The 21,605-nt window shown below is 37.5% G+C and overlaps 2 protein-coding genes across 2 annotated transcripts in view; one reads left to right on the top strand and one right to left on the bottom strand.

Moving 5' to 3' along the window:
• The first annotated feature begins 12,361 nt into the window (after positions 1-12,361).
• Positions 12,362-15,299, top strand: LOC143446140 (lactadherin-like). The gene is made up of 6 exons (XM_076945649.1): positions 12,362-13,069; positions 13,238-13,300; positions 13,492-13,605; positions 13,676-13,831; positions 14,466-14,635; positions 14,893-15,299. The coding sequence occupies exons 1-6, from the start codon at positions 12,841-12,843 to the stop codon at positions 15,028-15,030; spliced, it is 870 nt and encodes a 289-aa protein (XP_076801764.1). The 5' UTR covers positions 12,362-12,840; the 3' UTR covers positions 15,031-15,299.
• Positions 15,300-16,654: 1,355 nt separating this feature from the next.
• The window catches only part of LOC143446359 (uncharacterized), a 48,328-nt gene continuing 43,377 nt past the window's right edge, over positions 16,655-21,605 (bottom strand). Inside the window, exons 88-101 of the mRNA XM_076945958.1 lie at positions 21,359-21,423; positions 21,187-21,277; positions 20,914-21,072; positions 20,555-20,786; positions 20,227-20,394; positions 19,857-19,986; positions 19,462-19,678; positions 19,181-19,293; positions 18,645-18,900; positions 18,238-18,414; positions 18,031-18,095; positions 17,391-17,510; positions 17,243-17,301; positions 16,655-17,128 (exon numbers count right to left, since the gene is read on the bottom strand). Coding sequence (XP_076802073.1) covers positions 17,098-17,128; positions 17,243-17,301; positions 17,391-17,510; positions 18,031-18,095; positions 18,238-18,414; positions 18,645-18,900; positions 19,181-19,293; positions 19,462-19,678; positions 19,857-19,986; positions 20,227-20,394; positions 20,555-20,786; positions 20,914-21,072; positions 21,187-21,277; positions 21,359-21,423 — 1,883 coding nt within the window. The 3' untranslated portion in view covers positions 16,655-17,097. The remainder of the gene's footprint in view (positions 17,129-17,242; positions 17,302-17,390; positions 17,511-18,030; positions 18,096-18,237; positions 18,415-18,644; positions 18,901-19,180; positions 19,294-19,461; positions 19,679-19,856; positions 19,987-20,226; positions 20,395-20,554; positions 20,787-20,913; positions 21,073-21,186; positions 21,278-21,358; positions 21,424-21,605) is intronic.

The raw sequence follows: 21,605 nt of genomic DNA, 5'->3' as shown, positions 1-21,605 counted from the left end.
TCGATTGAGGGGAGCCACCTGGCAACTGCTTAAACAGTACTTTGTCTTCAGTGTAAATCAGAAAATGAATACTCATTTTTTAAGAGTTTTGGGCCTTCGTTATTAATTAATTAATTACCCGCAATTAATCCTGAATATGCCGCTATTTTGTCAACTGTTACGTCATGTTATTTATATTCCTGGAGTTAAGCGTTTTTCTTTACCCATTAACGTTTTTTATTATATTTTCACCGGTGTACATATTAATTGCATTTTATATTCAAGCTAATGGGCTAACATGGCCTCCTAATACTGTTTTGCTTACCACTGAACTAAAATAGTCAAAAGCGTTTTTGTCTTACTAAACTTTTGCTAATCTGCAATTTTACATTACTTTGTTTAAAACTTAATTTAGCTGACTTCCTTTTTTTAACTGTTACGGAAATTTTTATGTAAATCTTCTTTACACCAAGATTCTATTTGTCGTTAAATTGGCTTAAATATTACACAAAACACTGATAGAGCTGGTAGATTGGATGGTTCCCAACATGATTTTATTGATTGCCTTACTTTGGCGCTCTGCAATAAGGTACCTGTACCAATTAAGGCCCACCTAACACTTTTTTAAAAATAACTCAAGAACCACAAATGAGAATAGACTGAAAAATCGTATACCATTAGTAAGGGCATATGACTACAACATATTAAAACCACAATACCTGACAACCCCCCAAAAAATTTTTATAAAGAAATTAAAAATTCCAAAAAATGGGCCTTATTAGGAGCATAGGCTCCTAATAAGGCCCACCAATTTTGTGAGTATTTTGATTCAAAACATAGCTGAAAAATCGTATTAAGGAAATAAAACAAGACAGCAACCACCAATTTGTGTAAGACAACGACCAACAAACGTGGGTTGAAAAAAAAAAGTAACTGCAACAACTTGCCAACTGATGACTGGAACCACTCTTGAAGTCTGGAAATCAATTAGCCAAGCATCTTGCATGGGCCTTATTAGGCGCATGTGGCATCCACGAAAAAAATGTCACATTTTTATTATCAGAAAAATTTTAGCAAAAAATAGTGCATTATCCTTTTCAATACTAAGTTGGTTGTTACATGAAAACTTCAGCCGGCTGACAACAGTTCATTTAACCGGCCAAATTCTCACTTACTTTTTTTTTAAATTAACAAAACCACCTTAACTGCAAATATCAAATTTTTGTTGTGCTCTAGCGCAGGGCTTCCCAAACTGGGGGTCGCGACCCCGCAAGGGGTCGCGTAACGAACTTCAGGGGTCGCAGAGCGTATACCAATTTTACACGAAGTACAAAATACAATCAAAACAAAATATACTTCCAGCCTAATAAACATAGAAACCGCCTTGAGACCAGCATTAACATATATTGAGCCACGGCTGGACTTGCTTTGTAGCAGAAAGCAGTCGGACCAATCACACTGAATAAATGTGTGTGCTTTTTTGTTTGCAGTAGCCTACATATGTGTAAAGTAGTAAGTAGGCTTTGAGTACTGGTGGCTTGAATTCAGTCTTTGCATCTCAATAAATGTCACTAATGACTAATGTATATTTCGCACTGCTTATCAATTTAAACGTGAAGGGTCGCGGAAAACTTCAGAAGTTTGAAAGGGGTCGCGAGCAAAAAAGTTTGGGAAGCCCTGCTCTAGCGAATCGGTTGATCACGTGACAAGGATGAAATCTGGTAAACCATCATGAATTTATATTAGTTTTTATATAGGGTTAAAATTTTTCATTTATTTGCACGGGTTTGCGAAATATGAGCAATGGGCCTTATTAGGGACCGGGCCTTATTAGGCACAGGTACCTTATACAAGTTGTAGTTTCTTCTTCAGCCATATTGCTATTACAGTGTTATATTGTTGGAAATTTGTCAATGTGTTTCAGTACTTCCACCGCTGAAACTGGCAACGTACTTAGTTATAGACACTATTAGATATTTTAAAATTTTACCCACTACTAGTGCGTATATTGTATATCCATAATTTAAATACGAAAAATCCATTTTGTCATACATGGTACTGTTCGCTATCATAGCAATATTTACTGTATGATTTTTAGATCAGAAAAAGAGTTAAATGACTATTTCAAACCCGGGGTTATTTTTTTTTTGGAAAGACTTAACACAACCGTCCAATATAGCTTGTATCAGGTGGTCTGATGAATCGAAGAGATTTTTAGCGTAAGAAGATATTTTCTTGGTAAAAGGCTTTTAACATAGTTTTGAGGTGGATCAAATAAACAATGTAAACGGCCTGCTCTGGATTACAAAAGTTTGTGTCATCAAACAATCAGAAAAATCTACTTTTACATCAATGCTAATGCATTAAACCTGTAACTGTCAGTTTGTGCAGTATCGAGGCATAACGTTTAAGATCAGGCATATGATAGTATAGGACTTACAAGAAATCTTTGACATAATTGGCGCATCCAGTAAAGAAGGGCCTTGACAATTGCTCAAGTGTTACGCTAATCTTTTTAAGTGATACGTATCTTACAACAAACATGTTAGCAACAACGAAGAGAAACAAATACAAATGTCATTCTTTGTCAATGGGTCATTTTTTTGCAAAAAGACCTGCATTTCCCATGGAAGAAAATAGAGATTTTAGGTTCGGATAACAGTACACGAACAATACTTTCACCAATGACAGTCATAAACTTTTTGCCTCACCTTCTTGCAAGTACAAACAAGCAATGTCATTTTGATTGCCTACGTGCAATTACCATTCTCTTTCGACTGATCTCTGTATAGCGCTGATGACTACCGAAATAACTGTTTCTGGCTGATAAGCCAAATATACGCTTAAGAACAGAGCACAATACCTTAAATCAAATAAGATCAAACAAGTAATCACTTCCTATTTGTTTGTAATAGTCGCTCTTGTGACAGCACAACAGAGCTCGCAAAACTTGACATTTAATGCGTCCAACTTTTCCCACAAATCTTCCCGCGCACCGTCGCACATGCACGCTAATTACTCCCTTAACAGGCGCTACACCCACTTGCCAAGCCACATTGACGCAAGTAATGCATTGGTGATCGTGACGTCACGATAAATGATTTTTTAAACCATAACCTGACAAAATGGCGTCTTCGATAAGTTGTAACTGTTCCAGCTTTTGCCTCGGAATTACAACCACTTGTACATCCTTATCGGGACATAAAAATATCTCGGACGCACTTGATAAAATAATTCTAAAACTAATCCCGGACGTTATAAAGTCAATTAATTTAATAGCCAGAAACTAATTCCCATGGTAAGGTTTTTCGTGTAAAATCGAAATTTGAAACCTTTCACCGTTGTCTATTAAACCTTGTCTACGGTTGTTCTTTACCAAAAGGCGGCACCTGTAGATCATAGTTATAGCGTGGAATTAGCTGGTGCCGCAAAGGTTGCAGCATTAGGGCATAGTGCACTTTCGTCCGGGTCAAACTCTTTCTGCAAACGGCACCCGGTAGATTTTTCTAATAAAGCAAACTAGAACATCGATAACTGACAATTGTTTTGTTTATGACGTATTAAAAAGTAATTGACCTGGAGTCACGATTATTGGCCATCGGGTCATTGCGAGGAAACAATAGGACAACCGTCACTTTGTGACATCACAAGACACAACCGATGACGTTTTCTGACGTAAAATGAAACGTCTTGTAAACTTTATATGCAGAGGCCGGACAAAAGCAACGCTAAAATATATTGCTTTGCGTTAAAAGTTCGTATCAATGTGTTCCGGTGCTTTTCGAACAATTGTATTTGAACCGTGTCATCGTTACCTTGTACCGGAAGATTCGTGTTCATATTGACCAACAATCGATTCTAGGCTAGTGGGGTGCGCTATGACTTGAGCTTGTGACGGCATCAAACTTCCACGAACGTTTGGAATCTTGATATTTTGCCCAGGAATTATACCTTTGCCGTGTATGCGATGAAGGCTGTGTTATTCTTGGTATGTGAACGTGCACACATGAAAAGATTTAAAGGTTTACAAAAATGGCGTCAACCACGCCATACAGCTTTGAGGTGAAAGTCCCCGCATAAATGTCCCTCGTTCTCGAACCCCAACATCGATGAAATTAGGTTGAAATTGTACGGACAGCGCACTTTACCGAATTGTTTCTTTGGACTCTAGGCGTGTTCCAACAGCTTAATGCACTTCACATAAATCATTGCGTTTTGTGTTTAAGTAATTTGATTCTGGGCGAATCGACAACAGGTTTAGCGTCGCGAAGAAAGGCTTAGAACAAAACCGCGCAATACGCTCTGTTATATATGCAATAATCGCAAAAGCTCACAAAATGAGATTAGCTGGCTTATTAACGTCGTTCCTGTCATTGAAATCATTTGTCAAAAATTCACTCAAGAGCTTTTGAACGTTATATATCATTTGATTTTCGTTGCTTTAATCCGTTAATCGCCTTCAGTTGTGTTGTTGATTAGATGCAATGGTATGTTAATTGTTAGGTAAAATATATCATATTTTTTTGTTGGTCTATAAGGCATCGTTGTTGGACTTGTTTTCCCACAAATTTTCGACGTTTAAAATCTTTTAAAAAAATTCCATTAACAGAACCCACTTGTTAATAGCCTGATAACGCCCAAACGCTCATATATACTAGACGAACGGTAAAATGCTGACGAAAGCGCGTTTGGTAGAACAACACTCTTAATTCCGATTTATTTATTATTGTAGCCAGGATGCGTTACTCAACCGCCAAGTAGCCTATCACCGTGGGTTGTCCAATCCATGAGGTCAGTGACACAAGGTCCAGTTGTTTTCAACCTTGAAGCGCATATTTAGCTTATTATTTTGGCTTAACACCGTGTCCAGGCAAATCTTAAACGGTCGATTAATCGTCTGACTCCTAAGTATAACAGCCATACGTGAGCCCGGCCCGTAATGACATAACAGGCAACCTCTCGCGGCTAGACATGGTGACGACCTACCTCGGTCTTTTTTGGAACACTGACGCATGCTCATAATTACGAAGAACGGTATGCTCGCCGCGTGAGGTCCCACTTTTAATAACAACCGGATTGGTTTTCAATAACCGCTAAAACAATGCGCTTTTTATTGCCTGTGTACAAAATTTCAACGACATTACGAAACGCTCATGTGCTACATTTTAACAAATGACCGTTTTAACTTGTTTTGTGATTATAAACCACACCTAAAAACGGTACATCTATTTCACGCCTAAGTGATTTTTGTCCTGACCACCCCATCTAATCGATGTATCATCATCACGATGTCATTACCTGGCAGAGGGGTAGGCAGTGGATATCTTGTTTTTGCTTATTTGTTTATTTTTGCCGACAACATGTTATTTTTTGACGCGTCTGCTGGCAACCAACGGCTAAAGGGCGCTATTTTAAATTAAAACTTCTTGGATTAATTGGAAAAGCATCAACTGGGCCTGATTAAATCAAAGCTTGGTTTTTGCCGCGATTGAATCTATGCCAGATGCTGGTTAGATCATTAATCTGTCCGAAAATCCAAAGGCCAGCGGACTTGGTTGAACCTTGACCTGCAAATCGATGTTGCTTTTATGGTCTGAAATAATCAGCAATAAAATGTAATGAAGTGAACAAGAAATCTTTTCTCCGTTAACCATTTGCCGGGACATTACCCCGTGCGCTTGACCCAAGGCTGACCTCCGACTGAGCCCAAACATACGAATTTCATGTTGACGTGTCGGCAAGTGAACCGTTCTTTTCTTAAATTTACAATGACGTTTCAAGCTGGTACAAGTCACAAAGTAATAAGTAACGTAATTACGCATGACAAAAACGCAGTTGGAGATGCAGAAATGACGTAAATGATGGGTAGCTATATAGTTGGACAATAGGGCCTGTAGAATGGACATACCACAAACCGAACGCCCGTTTTCTAACTATACGCAGAACTATGAAGGTTATAATAACTCGAAGGAAGCAATACAGTTCATTCTTAACATAGCTTGGCAAGATAATTAAAAAAAAAGCGAGTTAAAGTTTTAAGACACGGAAATACACTTCATGAAACAAGTTTTAATTCGACGACGTCAGCTTTTGTGAGCATTAAATTTCAACTGACATGAAATCTTGCAAAAATGTGGTGGAGTAAAATATCAAAAAATTAAATAAAAAACATGAAAATTGACGTCGAAAAATATCCGGTTCTTGAACAGCCTAAAATCTTTTACGAATGTCAACTCGTTACTCCATATAATTAAATTTTTCAAACCCAACTGTAACAAGCTTAAACGAAGTGGTACTTTGCTCAATGTGATAATTATCGGATGCTGAAGCCCTCTTTCGTTCACAATAAGGCGATGGTGGCGAATTAACTGTTAGTTCATGTCAGTTCGAACAAAAGTGCTGTCGGAGAAATTATCCGTTGTATCACGGAAACTATACAATTTGTGGCAAAATCAAAAACTTCAATTGTCGTTTTAAATCGTAAAAGCGTTGATTAGACATTTGTTTATTTATATTACCAGATTACAAAGTATTTGAAACACAACTGGGTATTCTGTTCAGTGGATGTCTGTCCTATGTCTGTCAATTGTTAGCGAGCTTGCTGATAACCTTATTAAATCGTCTGCTATAGCTTCATGGTAAACGAACGATATCATCCATGTATAGCTCATAAATTTTGATTCTTTACAGTGAAAAGCTGACAGTAATTGCAAAATACGCAACGTTTTAAAACAATGTAAAATGGTTGAATCGAAACTTCGTTTTCATAGCGATTGGCGTTTGTTTGAAATACAACTCATAAGTGGACAATTGAAAAACACTTTCCAAAGGATGATTCTTAATCGGGTTATGCGTTATTTCAACCAGATAGAATGTAAGCCTGATCGCTGTGGGACGTTATATTGCACGCATATGACGAGCGATATGGCCTCGGTAATGAAATCATGGAAGTGAACTTAAATAATTTTGACGGGCGATCCGGCTCAGGTTGGCCGAAAATTCGATTAGCGTATACCGCCACTCCTCGGGGATTTGCCCGATCGCACCGTCTTCAAAATGGCTATGACGAAGAAGGCGCGTAGCATCTTTGCATAAAAAGAAACACATATCCTAATCAAAGCAAAAACGGTTGAAAAATTAATGAGATATTTATTATTGGACGCATAATATCACCTCAATTCGCAGATGAAAAGGACTTGCCGGCCCTGCAATGCCTTTGCCGGAAAATGACAGATTTCTCCTGCACTGCTCGCGTGATAATTTTTTTTGGATCGAATTATTCTTTCTCCCTGAGCTTTCCTCTTTAAAAAAATTGAAAAGGGCTATTGTCATTCTTCCTAAAACGCAAATACGGTAGATTGTAATGTCTGAATAATGTGCTCGCGCTGTACTACGTAAACATACCCTGCACTATTATGGCATTCATATGCACGATTTTCTCTCGTTTTGTTGTAAAGGTAAGTACTCGTGTACGATAGGATATTACGTCACACGAGCTTCCTGCAGTAATGCTTTTTCGCTTGGAAAAAAATTGCTTGTCGTACTTTACAAAGCGTAAAAGAAAAAGTTACCCGCGATAGTTTTGGATATCTTTTTTGCCAATCAAAACACTCGTTTCGGTAGCAATAACAATGAGAGGCGTTTGCCGGGATCGCCCACTGTGACGCAAAACAAACATAACAATGCATCGCGCGTCTTTCTTTTACGGCCGAGTAAAATATGACGGGTCAGCTAAAGTTCGAAATAACGCTAATTGTCACGAAAAAGACGCCGTAAACCCCAATATAGCTGTTGTTACGTTACGGTGGATAATTTGAAACTTAATTCTCGAAGTCATGCGAATGTCCAGTGGGTGGCCGTCTAAGATTTATATTCTGAGTAAATAGTTGTAACTCGATACACATTTACCGACACAGGCTTTCTTTATCAGTCGAGATAGCGCTGTGCGAAATGCAGAAAAAACGATAAGCGTTGTGAGTGAGGCTTATTTAGTTGTAACAATGCCCATTATGACGTGTTCTTTCTACGCTGGCTGAAATAACCAGTTTAACATGATTTATTGAAACGCTTTGTTTGTGGTGATTTTTCAAACATAGACGCGTTTTTTCTACCTCACCTTTAATGACGGCGTTTTTCATCATTTCCTCGTTCGGAAACTGTTAATTATTTCGAATTCGGTTCTTGGCAGAATGAGATAGCTCAGCAATAACTAGTCTACACATTAAACAAATAAACATGTGGAAACTTTCGATACAAAGGCTTTCTCGGGCAAATAATCTTAGCCCCCATTAATAACACTTGAAACTTCAAGTCTTATCTTTTGCTTAATAGCGCGTCAAATCGGTTACAGGAGTTCCACGATACGTTTAATGACGTCACCAAAGCGATAAAAAGAGAATTTAGGTTTTATTTTGAGGTGGAGTTGGTATTCGTTTTGCCGTGTTTTCTACATAAGAGCTATTTTCTTTCAACTGACTCATAACAATCAAACTGCTTTCCACAAATGTTTCTTTGCTACAAGCACATCGAAGTTGTTTAGATTGGAGTTGCATCTTGTAACAAATTGTTTACACCTTAACAATACTCCATAAAAGCATTAGTCATAAAACGAATAGTGCTAGTATTGTAATAATATTTGCACTTTAAACAATTTTCAATTCTGAACCTGATCTATAGCTTTAGGTGACATGCATTTAATTTTATGATCAAAGATGGTATTAGCGTTCGGTTTATCTTTAGATCGTTTTCAAGTTGTTGCCACATAAACAGCATTAATGATAGTGTCTGTCTGGTATTCACACTGTTATCGCACCGATGATAAACATGTAGTCATGTATATGGGAAAGGCTAAGAATGCTGTACTGTCATGTCGCAACGAACTGTGCTTTTATCATGAACCTTTTATTGTGGTCTTGCAATCAATTTGTGCGCCGCCGTTAGATGGCGTAAATTTGGAAGTTCACACGAATAAGATATATTGCGAATTTGTTGTTAAGATTATGTTGTTATAAACTGAAGCAATAAAACTAAATTTAGTTAGCAAATTAGACCAAATTAGTTACAAGTTTATTGGTATTGTATGTGTGGGCAAATAGTAAATCCAGAATAGTAGTTGTTGCATATTTTCTGATATTACAATTATGATTGCCGCCTTCACCTGTATTGTACAGTAGTACATTAAGGGTGACATCCTTTTAACTGTAAAGAAAAAAAGTTTTATTGGTTATTTTGAAGCAGAGCAAGATTAAAAGTTTATTGCAAAATGTTAAACAAAATCACGTGATATTTTGACCTTTCTTTCGTTGTAGCTAATTGTGATCCACGCGTTACATGTTATAAATATTTAATGCACGCTAATAGTATTTTTTGTGGATCAAAGCAAACATGACTAGAACTTTGTATAAACGTTTCGTTTAGCGCACACCACTCCTGTTTAGAAGAATTAGTCCCATCCTAACCCGCCTGTTGCAAATGCTTAACATATTTTTAATCTGTTCAAAGATGGTGGTGTAGCGGGTTTGCGTGAACTTTTATGGACAAAATCAATGTTTTGACTTTCGTAAGGTAAATTCATACCGCTTCAGTTAGACCGTCCTTAAAATTAGTTTCACACATCAGATTTTATAACGTACAAATTACTTATTTCTAATGACATGTAATTAGCAATTCTGTAATTTTTATTTTATTATGGAGTTTACTTAAATTGATCACTGTAATTCTAGTTTTATATAGTTTAAACATGCAATATGCTCAAACTGGGTTCAGTAGTTTGCGTGCTGAAACTATACCATTTTGCGAACCGTGGTTGATATGACATTCTGAAAGAATTTCACAGGTTTAATTTACGGATAAGTTTCTTGAAATTCTATACAATGAATTGACCAAAATTTTATACCACCTTAACGCGATGCAACTGAAAGTTTTTCAGAGCGTCAATTTGTACTTCAATTTGTACTTCATACGTCACGAACAGCTTATTATTGGCCAACAACATTCTTGTAGGAAACCATTGTAGATTGTAAGCAACGTGCAAGTTGAGGGCCTGTTAAAAGAGGAATTTAATATGATCTGTTTACGTTAGTTACAGCGCTTTCCAAACAATTCCCACTCGCCGATGCAGCAAAAACACATAATTAACCGAATAAATCTTGCAATACTTTATTATGTCATCTCATGTCTACGATATAGCTTTGATCTCTGACGTAGAACTATTAGTGGTTGAGTAAATTCAGCGTTTTGACGCTTCCTGTTTATATATTGTGTTACAAAATGGGCTATAATTTGCCTCACTCCAAGAGAGCAGACGCCCACTGAGCGCTATAGAAAAAGTACGTGGAGATCGGTGAGATTTTTCACAACTGATAACAAATCAGATTTGTAAGATGGATCCACTCAGCAGGTGTCAAGTTATAAATAAACCGTATAAAATGTAATTTGAACTGAAGCAATAATAAATAAAAACGAGCCCTGGTACTTTTACATGATTACGTCACATATTATTTCATTTCAAATAGACCACATTAAAGTGATTAGCCTATGGCGCTTCTGAACACGCTGCGCCTGTTTTCTTGCTGGACTTCATTTAGGGGAACTTCACTTCAAATTTCTATAAGGCGCCCCGCTGTTTAGCGAGTCGTTGTTAAGTTTTTTGATAAAGTTTGAAAGAAGTATGCCAGAAATACCAACCACAGTTGGCTCAAATCAAGTAATTATTTGAAATTTCCCAGGAGTCTTTTGAAAAACGATGTGAATTTAGCATACTGCTGGAATGTTGTCTTTGGTAATTTTATGATTGATTTTTGTAAAATCTCACACAACTATTTTACTAACTACAGTAAAGTAGCTCCCACGAGTAATTTGGTAATGTTAACATCATGGTGGGCTAATTTTGATCGCATTCTTTCATTTTTATGAATTTTGGTAACTTGATTTCACATAAGGTAGCTGAAGTATTTGGCGGATATTTCTACACTCATTTGTACGAGTGATTCCTTGAGATATCTTCGTACCGCTAAACGGCGCTACGACGCTATTTCTCTATTTTTTCCAGTTGCTGGTACTCAGATATCTTTTTACAAGATTCAAATTATCAATTTGTTGAATATGTGTTTTGCAGTTTAGCCATATTGGTGTAAAACTGTAGATATTTTCCTTCAACTGCGACGATCTTAGACGTGTATATTGTATATACGGGATGTGATTGATTTGTTTTGTGTTTGCCTTCGTCGATTATTATTACAGATGCAAAGGTGCTTTACTTGTGTGACAGTTTGTTTATTAGGTTTGTTATCTTGCAAATTTACGTTGTTACCAAAATTTTACTTTGTTTTGTTTTTGTTACCATTGGTTTCAAATCATTTTCCTTGCACTAGTTTGCATTCTGTCTATTCAATTTGCACTAGTTTGCAGTTTTTGCGCCAGTTTGCACCAGTTTGCACCAGTTTGCACCAGTCACTGTTTGCATTCAGTACTTCCACGTGCACAATATTATGCCGCCCATTGCCAGTCTTAATTGCATTCTTGTCGTGCCCAACCCTTAGCTTTTTATGGTGCATGCTTGACTTCGTCTGAACGTGTTGGTGAGGGTATACACGCCGTTTTGAATTAGCGTTATCTTCCAGTTGTACGGTTTTTTTCATCTACCTTGCAGTTGATGTTATTTATTTGTACGCAGCAGACAGCAGTTGTTTGTGATAGACCTATTGTGTTGGTGTTAGTGTATTTCTAATGATTGCAGTGTCACAAGACGTTTAACAATTTTTAACTAAACTAAATTTTTATTAAAAACCAACACTTAAAGTCTTAAACGGTGGCTTTGGTGCTGTGGTTCACTATGGAAGGAGCGTGAAGCATCTGGCTTTGACCACCGGTGTTTCACCAGTAAATGCACAGTAGTCATTAGCATAATATTTTTAAGTGATTCCGCGCTGAGCAGGTGCGATTTTAGACTTTTATTTAGTTTATTGGATCAAGTAAAAACTAAAATGAGCATTGACAACTGATTTATGGAAAATAATGTAGATAAAACATAAACCAGTTTTAATCATATAGCAAAACGATAGTCTAACTTTCAAATAAATTTTTTTTGCTTGTATGCTATGACCAGCATGTCTGAAATACTTTGCATTACAGTATAACATGGACGACAACTATGTGTAAAGTTTGCTCCATCACCAAAACAAAGTTTTCATAAGGTACGAAAAGTAATGTTTCAGCAATATTTTTGTAACGTCCAAAAATTTCCCCGCGTTGTGCAATGGAGCAGAAAGTCTTACGCAAGATCAAGCAACCCGGGTAGAATTGCCGCTAATGACAAAAATGTGCAAAACTTGGTCGAAACTTTGGATATATAAACAGAGTGAGTGAAGAATATCGCTGTCAGTGCACTGAAAGTCAAGAAAAAAGATTGACACAACCGATACTTTACCTATAAGCGCATGAAAGATGCCTTCGCCCTAGTTTTTACAGTCTGAAACGACAACGTTTAAATATGTTTCGTTAACCAACTATAAACATTTGCGTTCAGATTATTTGGCTAAAGCTGATATGAGATGTAAAGGTATAAATTTAGCAATATAAACATCCTTTATCAAATAATCTCATGTATATTATATATAAAGCTTTTGAACCATACGTTAGATCGGCTAGAAGTCTTCAAACAATGATACAGTCTTTTAAGTACTATACCACATAGCTTTCGCATCTTTAGAAAATATCGAAATAATTAGGGAGAGGTTGCGTAGTTGTTAAAAAGTACGTTCAGAATGTTCAACTTCAATTATTACTAATGCAAATAGCAAATTTTCAGGATCAGGATTCTTTTTTCCCAAGACTCTTAGTATATTTGCAACAGTGAACAAAATGATGAAGCAAAGCTTGTTGTTGATATTTGTTTTTCTAATTGGTCACGGAAACGGACAAGACAAGCAGCTGTGCTTTCCAATTCGTACATCAGAAAATGATTCAAGGTCCGCAGTGTTTGTAAATCCTTCTGGCTGGCAAGGCGAGCCGGGATTTCCCGGACCTCCCGGGCAATGTGATTGTGAGTCTGATATGGCACAAATGAAAGTTGAAATGAAAAAAATGAATGGTAAGTCAAGTGAAACCTGGTAAAATACAATTACTGTTATTCCACAATATGAATGTGGAGTATTGTAGTTGCACGAAGAGTCATACGTCATGTTATAATAATTTTAGTTGTTATGGATCTGTAATGGTACTGTAGGTAAGTCTTGGAAATGCTTTCTTGTTTTGACAGATACAGTTGTAAGATTAATGAACTTAGTGGAGATATTCAACCAAACTTTGCATCCACCGCCAGGTTGAAATTTTTATAACTATAAAAATTTCGAAAAATTTAGATTTTTTTGTCAATAACTCATCTCAAAAAATTTACTATATATTAATCAAACAATGTTAACTAACAACAGTTAAAGGTGGTTATAATTAGTTAGCCAACATTAAATATTCACCTGAAAGTAATTACCTACAACAATTAACGTATAATCCTAGATCCTTGCCGGTCATCTCCTTGTGAGCAAGGAAGAATATGTAAAAGTGAGGGCGTCAGGTATACTTGTGAATGTCTTGATGGTTTCGGGGGAAATGGTTGCACTTTATACTATGGTGAATAAACTACGGCCGATAGCAACCAATTTTCGTCAAAGCATCTTTACCAACACGTTTATCTTCACAGCTAACACTTGCAATACTCCTGTTGGAATGGAAAGTAGAAAAGTTGAGAACGAGGATATAACGGCGTCATCGCAAAGGGAAGAATATCTTGCTCAAGATGCAAGATTGAATAATCGAAGAGGAAAGTTTTCGATGTACGGATACTGGATACCTGAAAGTAATAAAAACTGACCACTTAACTTTTAGTTCTGTTTCGTTGATTCATATAGAAGAAATTTCTTCAAAATATTTCTTTAAATTAAAACATAATATACTATGATTTTTTTCTTTCACTACGTTTAAATGTAGGGAGAGGTCGGGTTAGATGACTCATGGTCAAAATCATTATCATCTATGCGTGAGGGACCAAAACGAATTCCATGCATTTACTTGGCACGATGTGTCATGGCAGTGAGATTAATTAGATATCTTTAAAAAAAAGTTTTAGAGTTATGTCAGAAAATGTACTTCTAATAAAAAAAATATTTTTTGGGGTTTATGTGTTAAGACTAAGTCCACTATTCCACAGCAAGGTGAGTTAATTAACCATCGACTTTGGGTTAATTGACTCAATTCGGTAACAATTTTAAAGCCTCTAAAACTTTTAATAGCATCCTCATTATCACCTTGAAAAACCATGGAGTTAGAAAAGAAGTCTCTCTTGTTTGCGGTGCAAATTTCAGCTTGAAAGAAAGAAAATTTTGAAGTTATATGTATTTCAGTGGAAGACGAGCCAGCTAACCCGACCTTCCACTATATTTTAGCTCTATTTCTTTTAAAGTTGTCGTATTCTCTTCTGCAATTCTCTACAGCAATTCGAGCCGGCGAATGGATTCAAGTTGATTTGATAATTCCAACCAGAGTCGTAGCAGTTGTAACACAAGGCGGTCATCATGATGGTTGGGTGACAACTTACAAAATATCGTACGGGTACCTAACCAATCGATTGCAGTATATACGTGGAAATGACAACAGAGTTTTGGTAAGCAGACACGTATGATACTGTGCAATGTTAAAGTGTATTTTTTCATATTTATAGATTTATGAGGTCCGTACGTATCAATTAATTACTTATTGATTAAAAATCTACAGCGGCTGTAAATTTCGAACCAAATTTTACGTTTTCCACCATCAATCCTGTTTCAAACCAGTAGCTATATCTTGGAGTTTCGCATTTCAGTGTCTTTTCACGTATCGGTGATTAATCTACCAATGTAACCTATTTGTGTTTTGTTTTAGGTTTTCCAGGGAAATCGCGATAGAAAGAGCTGGGCCCGGAACAACTTTCCAGAGCCAGTACAAGCGAGATACTTCCGACTGGTCATTAGAACTTGGCATCAAGCTTCCGGTTTACGATTGGAATATATCACCTGCTGAACCCTTTGTGCAAACAACTCAGTGACGATCGCCCGCTGAAATGATTTCAAAGTCATTTTTGTTGTTTTACATGCATGTGATGCCCAGGTTTAACGACGATTAGGCTAATGTTCATTAGTTTGTAGTAATTATTACATTGTAGTTCAACATTATTTGATATGGCGCGTTCAACTTTACACGTTACAAGTTAATATTGCGCCAATTTTGCTTGACGTTGCGTCGTAATGCGGATTAAACCGAAAAGATGCAGGGTGAATAAAATGTGTTTGCTTAAATCTGGACACAAGAATTCTGACGATTCGTTTGAGTTAAATATATAATAAGGCACTTTAGTACTTTTAATAAGGTCTTCATGACCACGTTTACCAATTACGTACATCCTTCCATGTACGGTGATCAATTCCAATTACAAGTACATTGAAGTCTCCCAGTAGAAGTGGATTCATTGGGTGGCACCTTCTGCAGGGCAGCCTCCAATTCATCAATGAACTCGAGATAATGCGATACCTGTATACAAAACAGGCTTTGTCCCTCTAATTTTAGCTTCAACATGCACAAACGACCTCCTAAAGAAATCCATTCATCTCCACAGTCTGCTAGCGGAAGGCTTGTGGGGATACAGGTAGCCTACTCTGCGCTGTCACCAGTCGCCTCAAACACGTAGTGAAAGTATGATGGGTGGGTTACCGTTTCCGGGCGATTTGTGGGGGAAAATGTCGCTAACTTTTCGAACAAGCCCCTCTGCCTAAAACTCGAACGCGTTCCTTGTTAACCTGCGCGATGAACGATGCGGCTCGTTTGACATTCTTGTGCGTATTCATGTTTTTTTTTGTTCTGGACAACTTTTAATCTGATCTCATACTTTCGACCTGAATCCTCCAGTACAGCTCGAAAGTTCATCGAGGCACTCAAACTCCTCTGACATGGCAAGACAGTAGTCCATAGAGGAGTACCTATTCATTTTAAGTATGCAGGATATTATAGAAATGCTTCCATGAAGCATAGTAGGCCTATAAGGATTCGGTTCCGGTTATTATATGCTGCATAGGACAAACTGTTTTCTCCACAATGTTTTAGTTGTTACGCACAAGATCTGATTCGTAAGCAAGCGACTCATATATCAACACAGTTGTTTTGGAATAGAGGAAATATATCTTTGTTTTAAACCGTACAAACCGACTCTAGTTTATTTCACTTTTTCTATTTAGCAGTTGTTTTTGGAGTATTCTTTTCATTTTATGTTTCACTTAAACGGTTGTTCAAAGCCATTAGACAATTTTATAGTGATTTAGTTATTGATGAGTTCAGTTATCCTGATTACAGCGAGTTCTAAACTTTTCTTTCACTTTTAGGTATCCAATAGCCTACATTTCAAATATTTAATCTTGCGTCTTGAGAAAGATAAAGTATAAGTTACTATTAAGGAAGCGTTAAATAGCGGCCAATTTGATTTACGATTTCAACCCTCATTTGTCCTACATCGGAGATAAACATAATAATAATAATACTAAGCATTTCTATAGCATTTAAAATTCGACTAAAAAACGCTCAAAACAGATAAAATGATAAGTAACGTACAAATTACAAAGGTTAAAAACAGCAAAACGTTACGCTAAAATCAAAACTTAAAACACAAATATAGTCCCACAAGTCGGGATATTTATCGTTTGCCTTGTAGATCTGATAGATTTACAAACGCCACCGAACCACCTAGCTCGGTAACTATGAAGAAGATTTGTATGGATAGAATAGATGATAACCATTTTCCGTTTGTATTCATTCAAAGTGGATTATCAGCTACAATGACTCTTTGCATATACATCGAATTTTGCATTTAGAAATTGAACACGTTCTAAATTTTAGATTTATTTGCAACGGATTGGTGTCAGTGCAATATATAGGAGAAACACAGGTAAAATACCAACAACGAGATTGAAAATAAAGCACAGTGGATTCGTAAACACAGTGATTACGCGATTAATGCTTTTAAAACACAATTTAGTGAAAAACGTACACAGCAAATGCACAGTCGCTTTAGAAAAGAATTGGATTGTTTGAGGCAATACGTCACTGTCCTGTGTTGTACGATGAGAATGACCTAAAAAAATTGATAAATTAGGTAACACCATTCTGTATGCACAATGTATTATTGCTCATAAGTGCAGTATGACATAAATCGCATAGTAAGACATCGAATTTAATTCCAGTATACCTGTCATCCGCACTCTCTTCGTCCAAAATTGCCTGCAACAGGCCACCTTCTTGAAGGCCCTAAAAAAAGACAACACATGGTGGAGTTGGAATAAGTGTTTAACAGCTGCAGACGCTTTTAGATTTCAACGGAGAAACAGTTGACCAACCGCCGTTCGCCGTTCTTCTTCTTCGTCGGTTAAAGATCGAGCCGATTCCGATGCAGGTCCTTGTTCTAAGCTGCGGGGCGATAAAGAGTCCACACTTGCTTGTGGAGCTGGCTCACGTGCCTGAGAATAAAATACGACAACATGAAAGGATTTTATTATGTGTATTATTTATATGAGTATAATGTCGTCCATTCTAATAACATAATTCAAAAGTTCATATCTATTCAAACTTTAATGCCAGCTTTGAGCTCTCGCCGTTCCGTTGTTTAGGTACAAATCGATAAAATGTTGAACGGGATGATGTCACATATTCGCTATTTATGACCTGGAGTAACTTGTAGTTACGCGTTTATTCAAACGATACATGACCAAATCGTAGCAGTACTCAACGGTTGCCAGGCAACCGTAGCAAAACTCAACATTACCGTTTCTTTCGTTTTGCGTTAAGCAAGTTGCAACAGGACATGACCACAAGTTACTACATAGACAGTTTTTTAAATCGCTACTGTAGAAGAAACTGCAAATGTTGCCGCTTGTAACTCTGCACGGTTCTTTAGAAGCGTATTCGTCAATGCACCGAACCATTTTTTCAACAATTTTTTTATGCTGTAGTCATTTTAACGAATGCCAAATAGTTCACCGTTTGCGCGATGTTGCCGTTTGGAAGTCGGTCAGCTTGTGCCTGTGGTGGTGGTTGAGGCGGTTCTAAAATATACATCATTCGAAATTATAAACAAAATATGACAGTAAACATAAATCTTTATCTTAAAAATCCCGGCACGCTAAAATAATCACAGATGAATGCGACCATGTTCGATTGTTGGTTCCTGCAGTCATTTAAAAGTACCTTGAGGTTGCCTCGATCCTGACGTCACATGCGACGAAGCGTGACTGGCTAGAGATTTTTCGCTCATTGACTTCTCTGAGAGATTTTGCTGAAATTCTGATTGAGGGGCCGGAGATGGGTCTTTGATAATCGAACTCGCTTTTTGATCAGGATAAGAACATGCTGACATCCGAGGACCTATACGATACAATTGCAAGTTTATAATCGCGCAACAAGTTAAGTCTGTAACCAGTAGGTAAGACAGAAAACTATTTAATAACCAGGTAGATAGAAAAACTAGGCAGACAACCACTTGCGGTTTTCTTGCCATAAACTTATGTTTGATGAAACAAGTGTCGAGAATTTTTTGTTCTGGCTCGACTACTAAGTTGCAGTTACACCATGACTGCACACTCATGTCAATCAACCTGATGGGTGAGATGACATCCTCGTTCCCGAACGTGACATCATTTCACTGACAGCCGGAGAGACGTGCGACCACTCTTCTCGTCTCTTCAGAGCAAGATACGAACGGGATTTGCATCCCTCTCGCTTGGTCAAGTCTGGGGCAGATTGGAGCGTGAGGTAACAATCTGAGGCTCGGATTAAACCACTGTCGCTCCTTGAATATCGATGAATGTCGCTGGACGACATAGGAAAGTGGCACACTAGTCTTTGGCGAGACTGGAAAATGTTAACGATAATAAATCAATGGTAGTTACTTAAAACGACTGATTATAATTTGATTACAATCATGCAAACAAATCATCGAAAGCACCGTAAAAAGTTAATCAATTTATTATAATTATCAACACAAAAAAACTCGAGTTGCTTGCTCTAAAATCTATGTAATGGTCTGTTTTTTCACAGAAATAATTTTGAAGAAAAGGCTACAAAACTACTCTATCTGATCATAAAAACTACGCCAGTTACTGTTAACTGCACACGCTACATAATCGTATACCATGTTCATGTAGACGGGATACTCGACCAAATCAGACTTGTCATCTTCGCTTATGAGACTGGGATAAAAGTAAACAATGGGCAAGATGACTTCGCCGTCCTCGATTGCAACTCCTGCACATGAATACGAATGTGATATAAAGTTGTTGTTGAAACGAGTAAGTTTATGAATTAAACGCAAAACACTGCAATAACGTTAATAATAATTATGAACTTAATAAATTTAACCGGTCCACGTAATCTACTCCCAAGATAGTCACATGACTATCACTTTAATTAAACCTTTCTCAGGGTCCCATTTTGCGTTGACCAAGTGAATATCTTCGAGATATATGGCCGCTTCTTGCTCGACCATGTCTTGTCCATTCAACGGTAAGGAGCATGAGAGCTTGACTTGATCAAGAGTGACGTCATGCAGCACCGCCTTCTCTTGACAGAGAGCAGTTAGGAGGGCTCCAGGGTTGGCAAACCCACCCAACCAAACCGAGCTCAAGTCACCCTGAAAAAGTGTTTCTAATACATCAGGTTTCTGTAAAAGTCTTCATGATCCTTTGTTTGAGTTTGAGAAAAAGATAAGGTACTTAATCTGTGGAATAAACGTGTTCGTATATAGCTCGTATTAACAAGACTAAACTGTTCTTGCGAGCTTATACGAGAGGTCAAAAAAGGCCACTTACCACCGGGGTCCTTCCTTCCAGAGGAACCATGCCAGACTTTATCCACGTTCTCATTTGGGCGTATCTTTTCATGACGTCATCCAACCAAGTAAGCAATACGTGCGTGTTGGGATGTTCATCCAGATGTTGCCTTAGAAAAACAAACGCATATATTGTTAAGAAAAATGCAATGGAAATTGCATAAGTAACCTGAAAGACGTCTGTACGAAACTATCGATGTATAAATCTATTGCATGCAAAGTTCGATAAAGTTTTAGTTTAGTATATAAGTGGCACGTATAACAAACTCTACTTAATGGTACATATAAGACCGAGAACTACGAAAATGACCAGTGACGTAAGCTAATAAGCGTATTAAAGTTAAACCTACCAGGACTGAGGGACCTCTTCAGCTGAGAGAGCTTTCGCTGTCACAGTCAGTTCTTCAGACAAGCGATAATCCGAAGTGACGAAGAGTTGCAAGCGCAATGCGTGGAGTTGTTGGTAGATGTTGCATAGGCACTGATTGAACCAGATGCATTCTTGCAGGAGAACAAAGCTGCAGAAAGTGGGAAAATGTTTGATAAAAACTACAATTCATTTTAACAAATACAAGTAAAATTCCCACATTAAAACCATCTAAGCGAAAAGAGTATCTGATATCTTAATAACACTTGCTTCCATTCAATATACAAGGACAGTAAAACACACAAGCTCACCCAATAGATTCCGGCATATGTACGATTTCTGGATTTCCCGAACTTAAGACCGAAGGTCTGTGATAAGGAAAGTCGTATTCCGTTAAACGGTTACCAAGGAGACCGCCCAATTCCAACAAAGGAGGAAGTTTCTCGGAGCACATATCAAGAACACTTTGGAGCCCGGCCAACGTCATATGGGATTTGATTACGTCAGACCGGTTGCCAGGAGACAGAAGGCTCGATTCGTAACCTGTGAATATTTTGGTTATGACTGGTTAATAAACTAAATTGGTGTAAGCCATTGGTTTTGCAAATAGCTGTCAGTTATCATTACAGACCTACAGAAGAGCCTCCCAAAACTTTAGATCGCTTCTCACCTGGTAATTGTACAGCGTTGAACAAGTCTTGCATCACCCCAAGCAACTTTGTACTCGCTTCGGTTGTCCGCCATGCGGTGGCGACAGAGGGAACACTGAGCAAAGATATTTCACTGAAGTCGTCAGGATTACTGTTCGAACAAAGCCATTCGGCATAACCTACAATAATTAACACACAGTGACTTTGCTAAAGAAAAGTTGTTATCAAAATTCAAAATATAATATATTCAAAAACATGAAATGAAAGTTGCACATCCATATCGCCTTGGTTACCTGCGGGAGGGACTGTTTTGGGTAAGAAAATCTGACCCTTGCTTGATTCCATATGACGTGTTACGTCATGAAAAAGTTGTTCGAAGTACATCTGCAAAACAAAACTTATTTCAGTGCGCTGGCTTACGTGGGTCGGCGTGAAAAGCACAAAATTCTAAACAACCAGATGTACCTTGTCGCTGTCGGTTTCTATGACGTCCAGATATATACTCTTGAGAAGCGAGATATTCATATTTTCTGTAAATAAACGGGCTATTAATTTGATGTAGAAACTGATACGGGTAGGAATGTTCCACCCAATTATACAATCATTTTGTGATCAGTCTACAAGAGGTAGTAATGCAACACACGTTTCAAAGTCTTTATCAATAGCGGCGAAAAAACAAAGTGTGCAAACTACTGCTAAAACTACAATTCTA

This window comes from Clavelina lepadiformis, chromosome 2, assembly GCF_947623445.1.
Source record: "Clavelina lepadiformis chromosome 2, kaClaLepa1.1, whole genome shotgun sequence".
Classification (NCBI taxonomy): domain Eukaryota; kingdom Metazoa; phylum Chordata; class Ascidiacea; order Aplousobranchia; family Clavelinidae; genus Clavelina; species Clavelina lepadiformis.
This window is presented reverse-complemented; position numbering and strand designations above follow the sequence as displayed.

What these genes read in the sequence shown, in the direction of transcription:
- LOC143446140 (XM_076945649.1), top strand. Translation starts at nt 12,841, where the DNA reads ATGATGAAGCAAAGCTTGTTGTTGATATTTGTTTTTCTAATTGGTCAC. An exon ending in AACTTTGCATCCACCGCCAG is followed by an intron (nt 13,301 to 13,491) that starts GTTGAAATTTTT and finishes GTATAATCCTAG; the next exon opens with ATCCTTGCCGGTCATCTCCT. An exon ending in TGGTTGCACTTTATACTATG is followed by an intron (nt 13,606 to 13,675) that starts GTGAATAAACTA and finishes TTATCTTCACAG; the next exon opens with CTAACACTTGCAATACTCCT.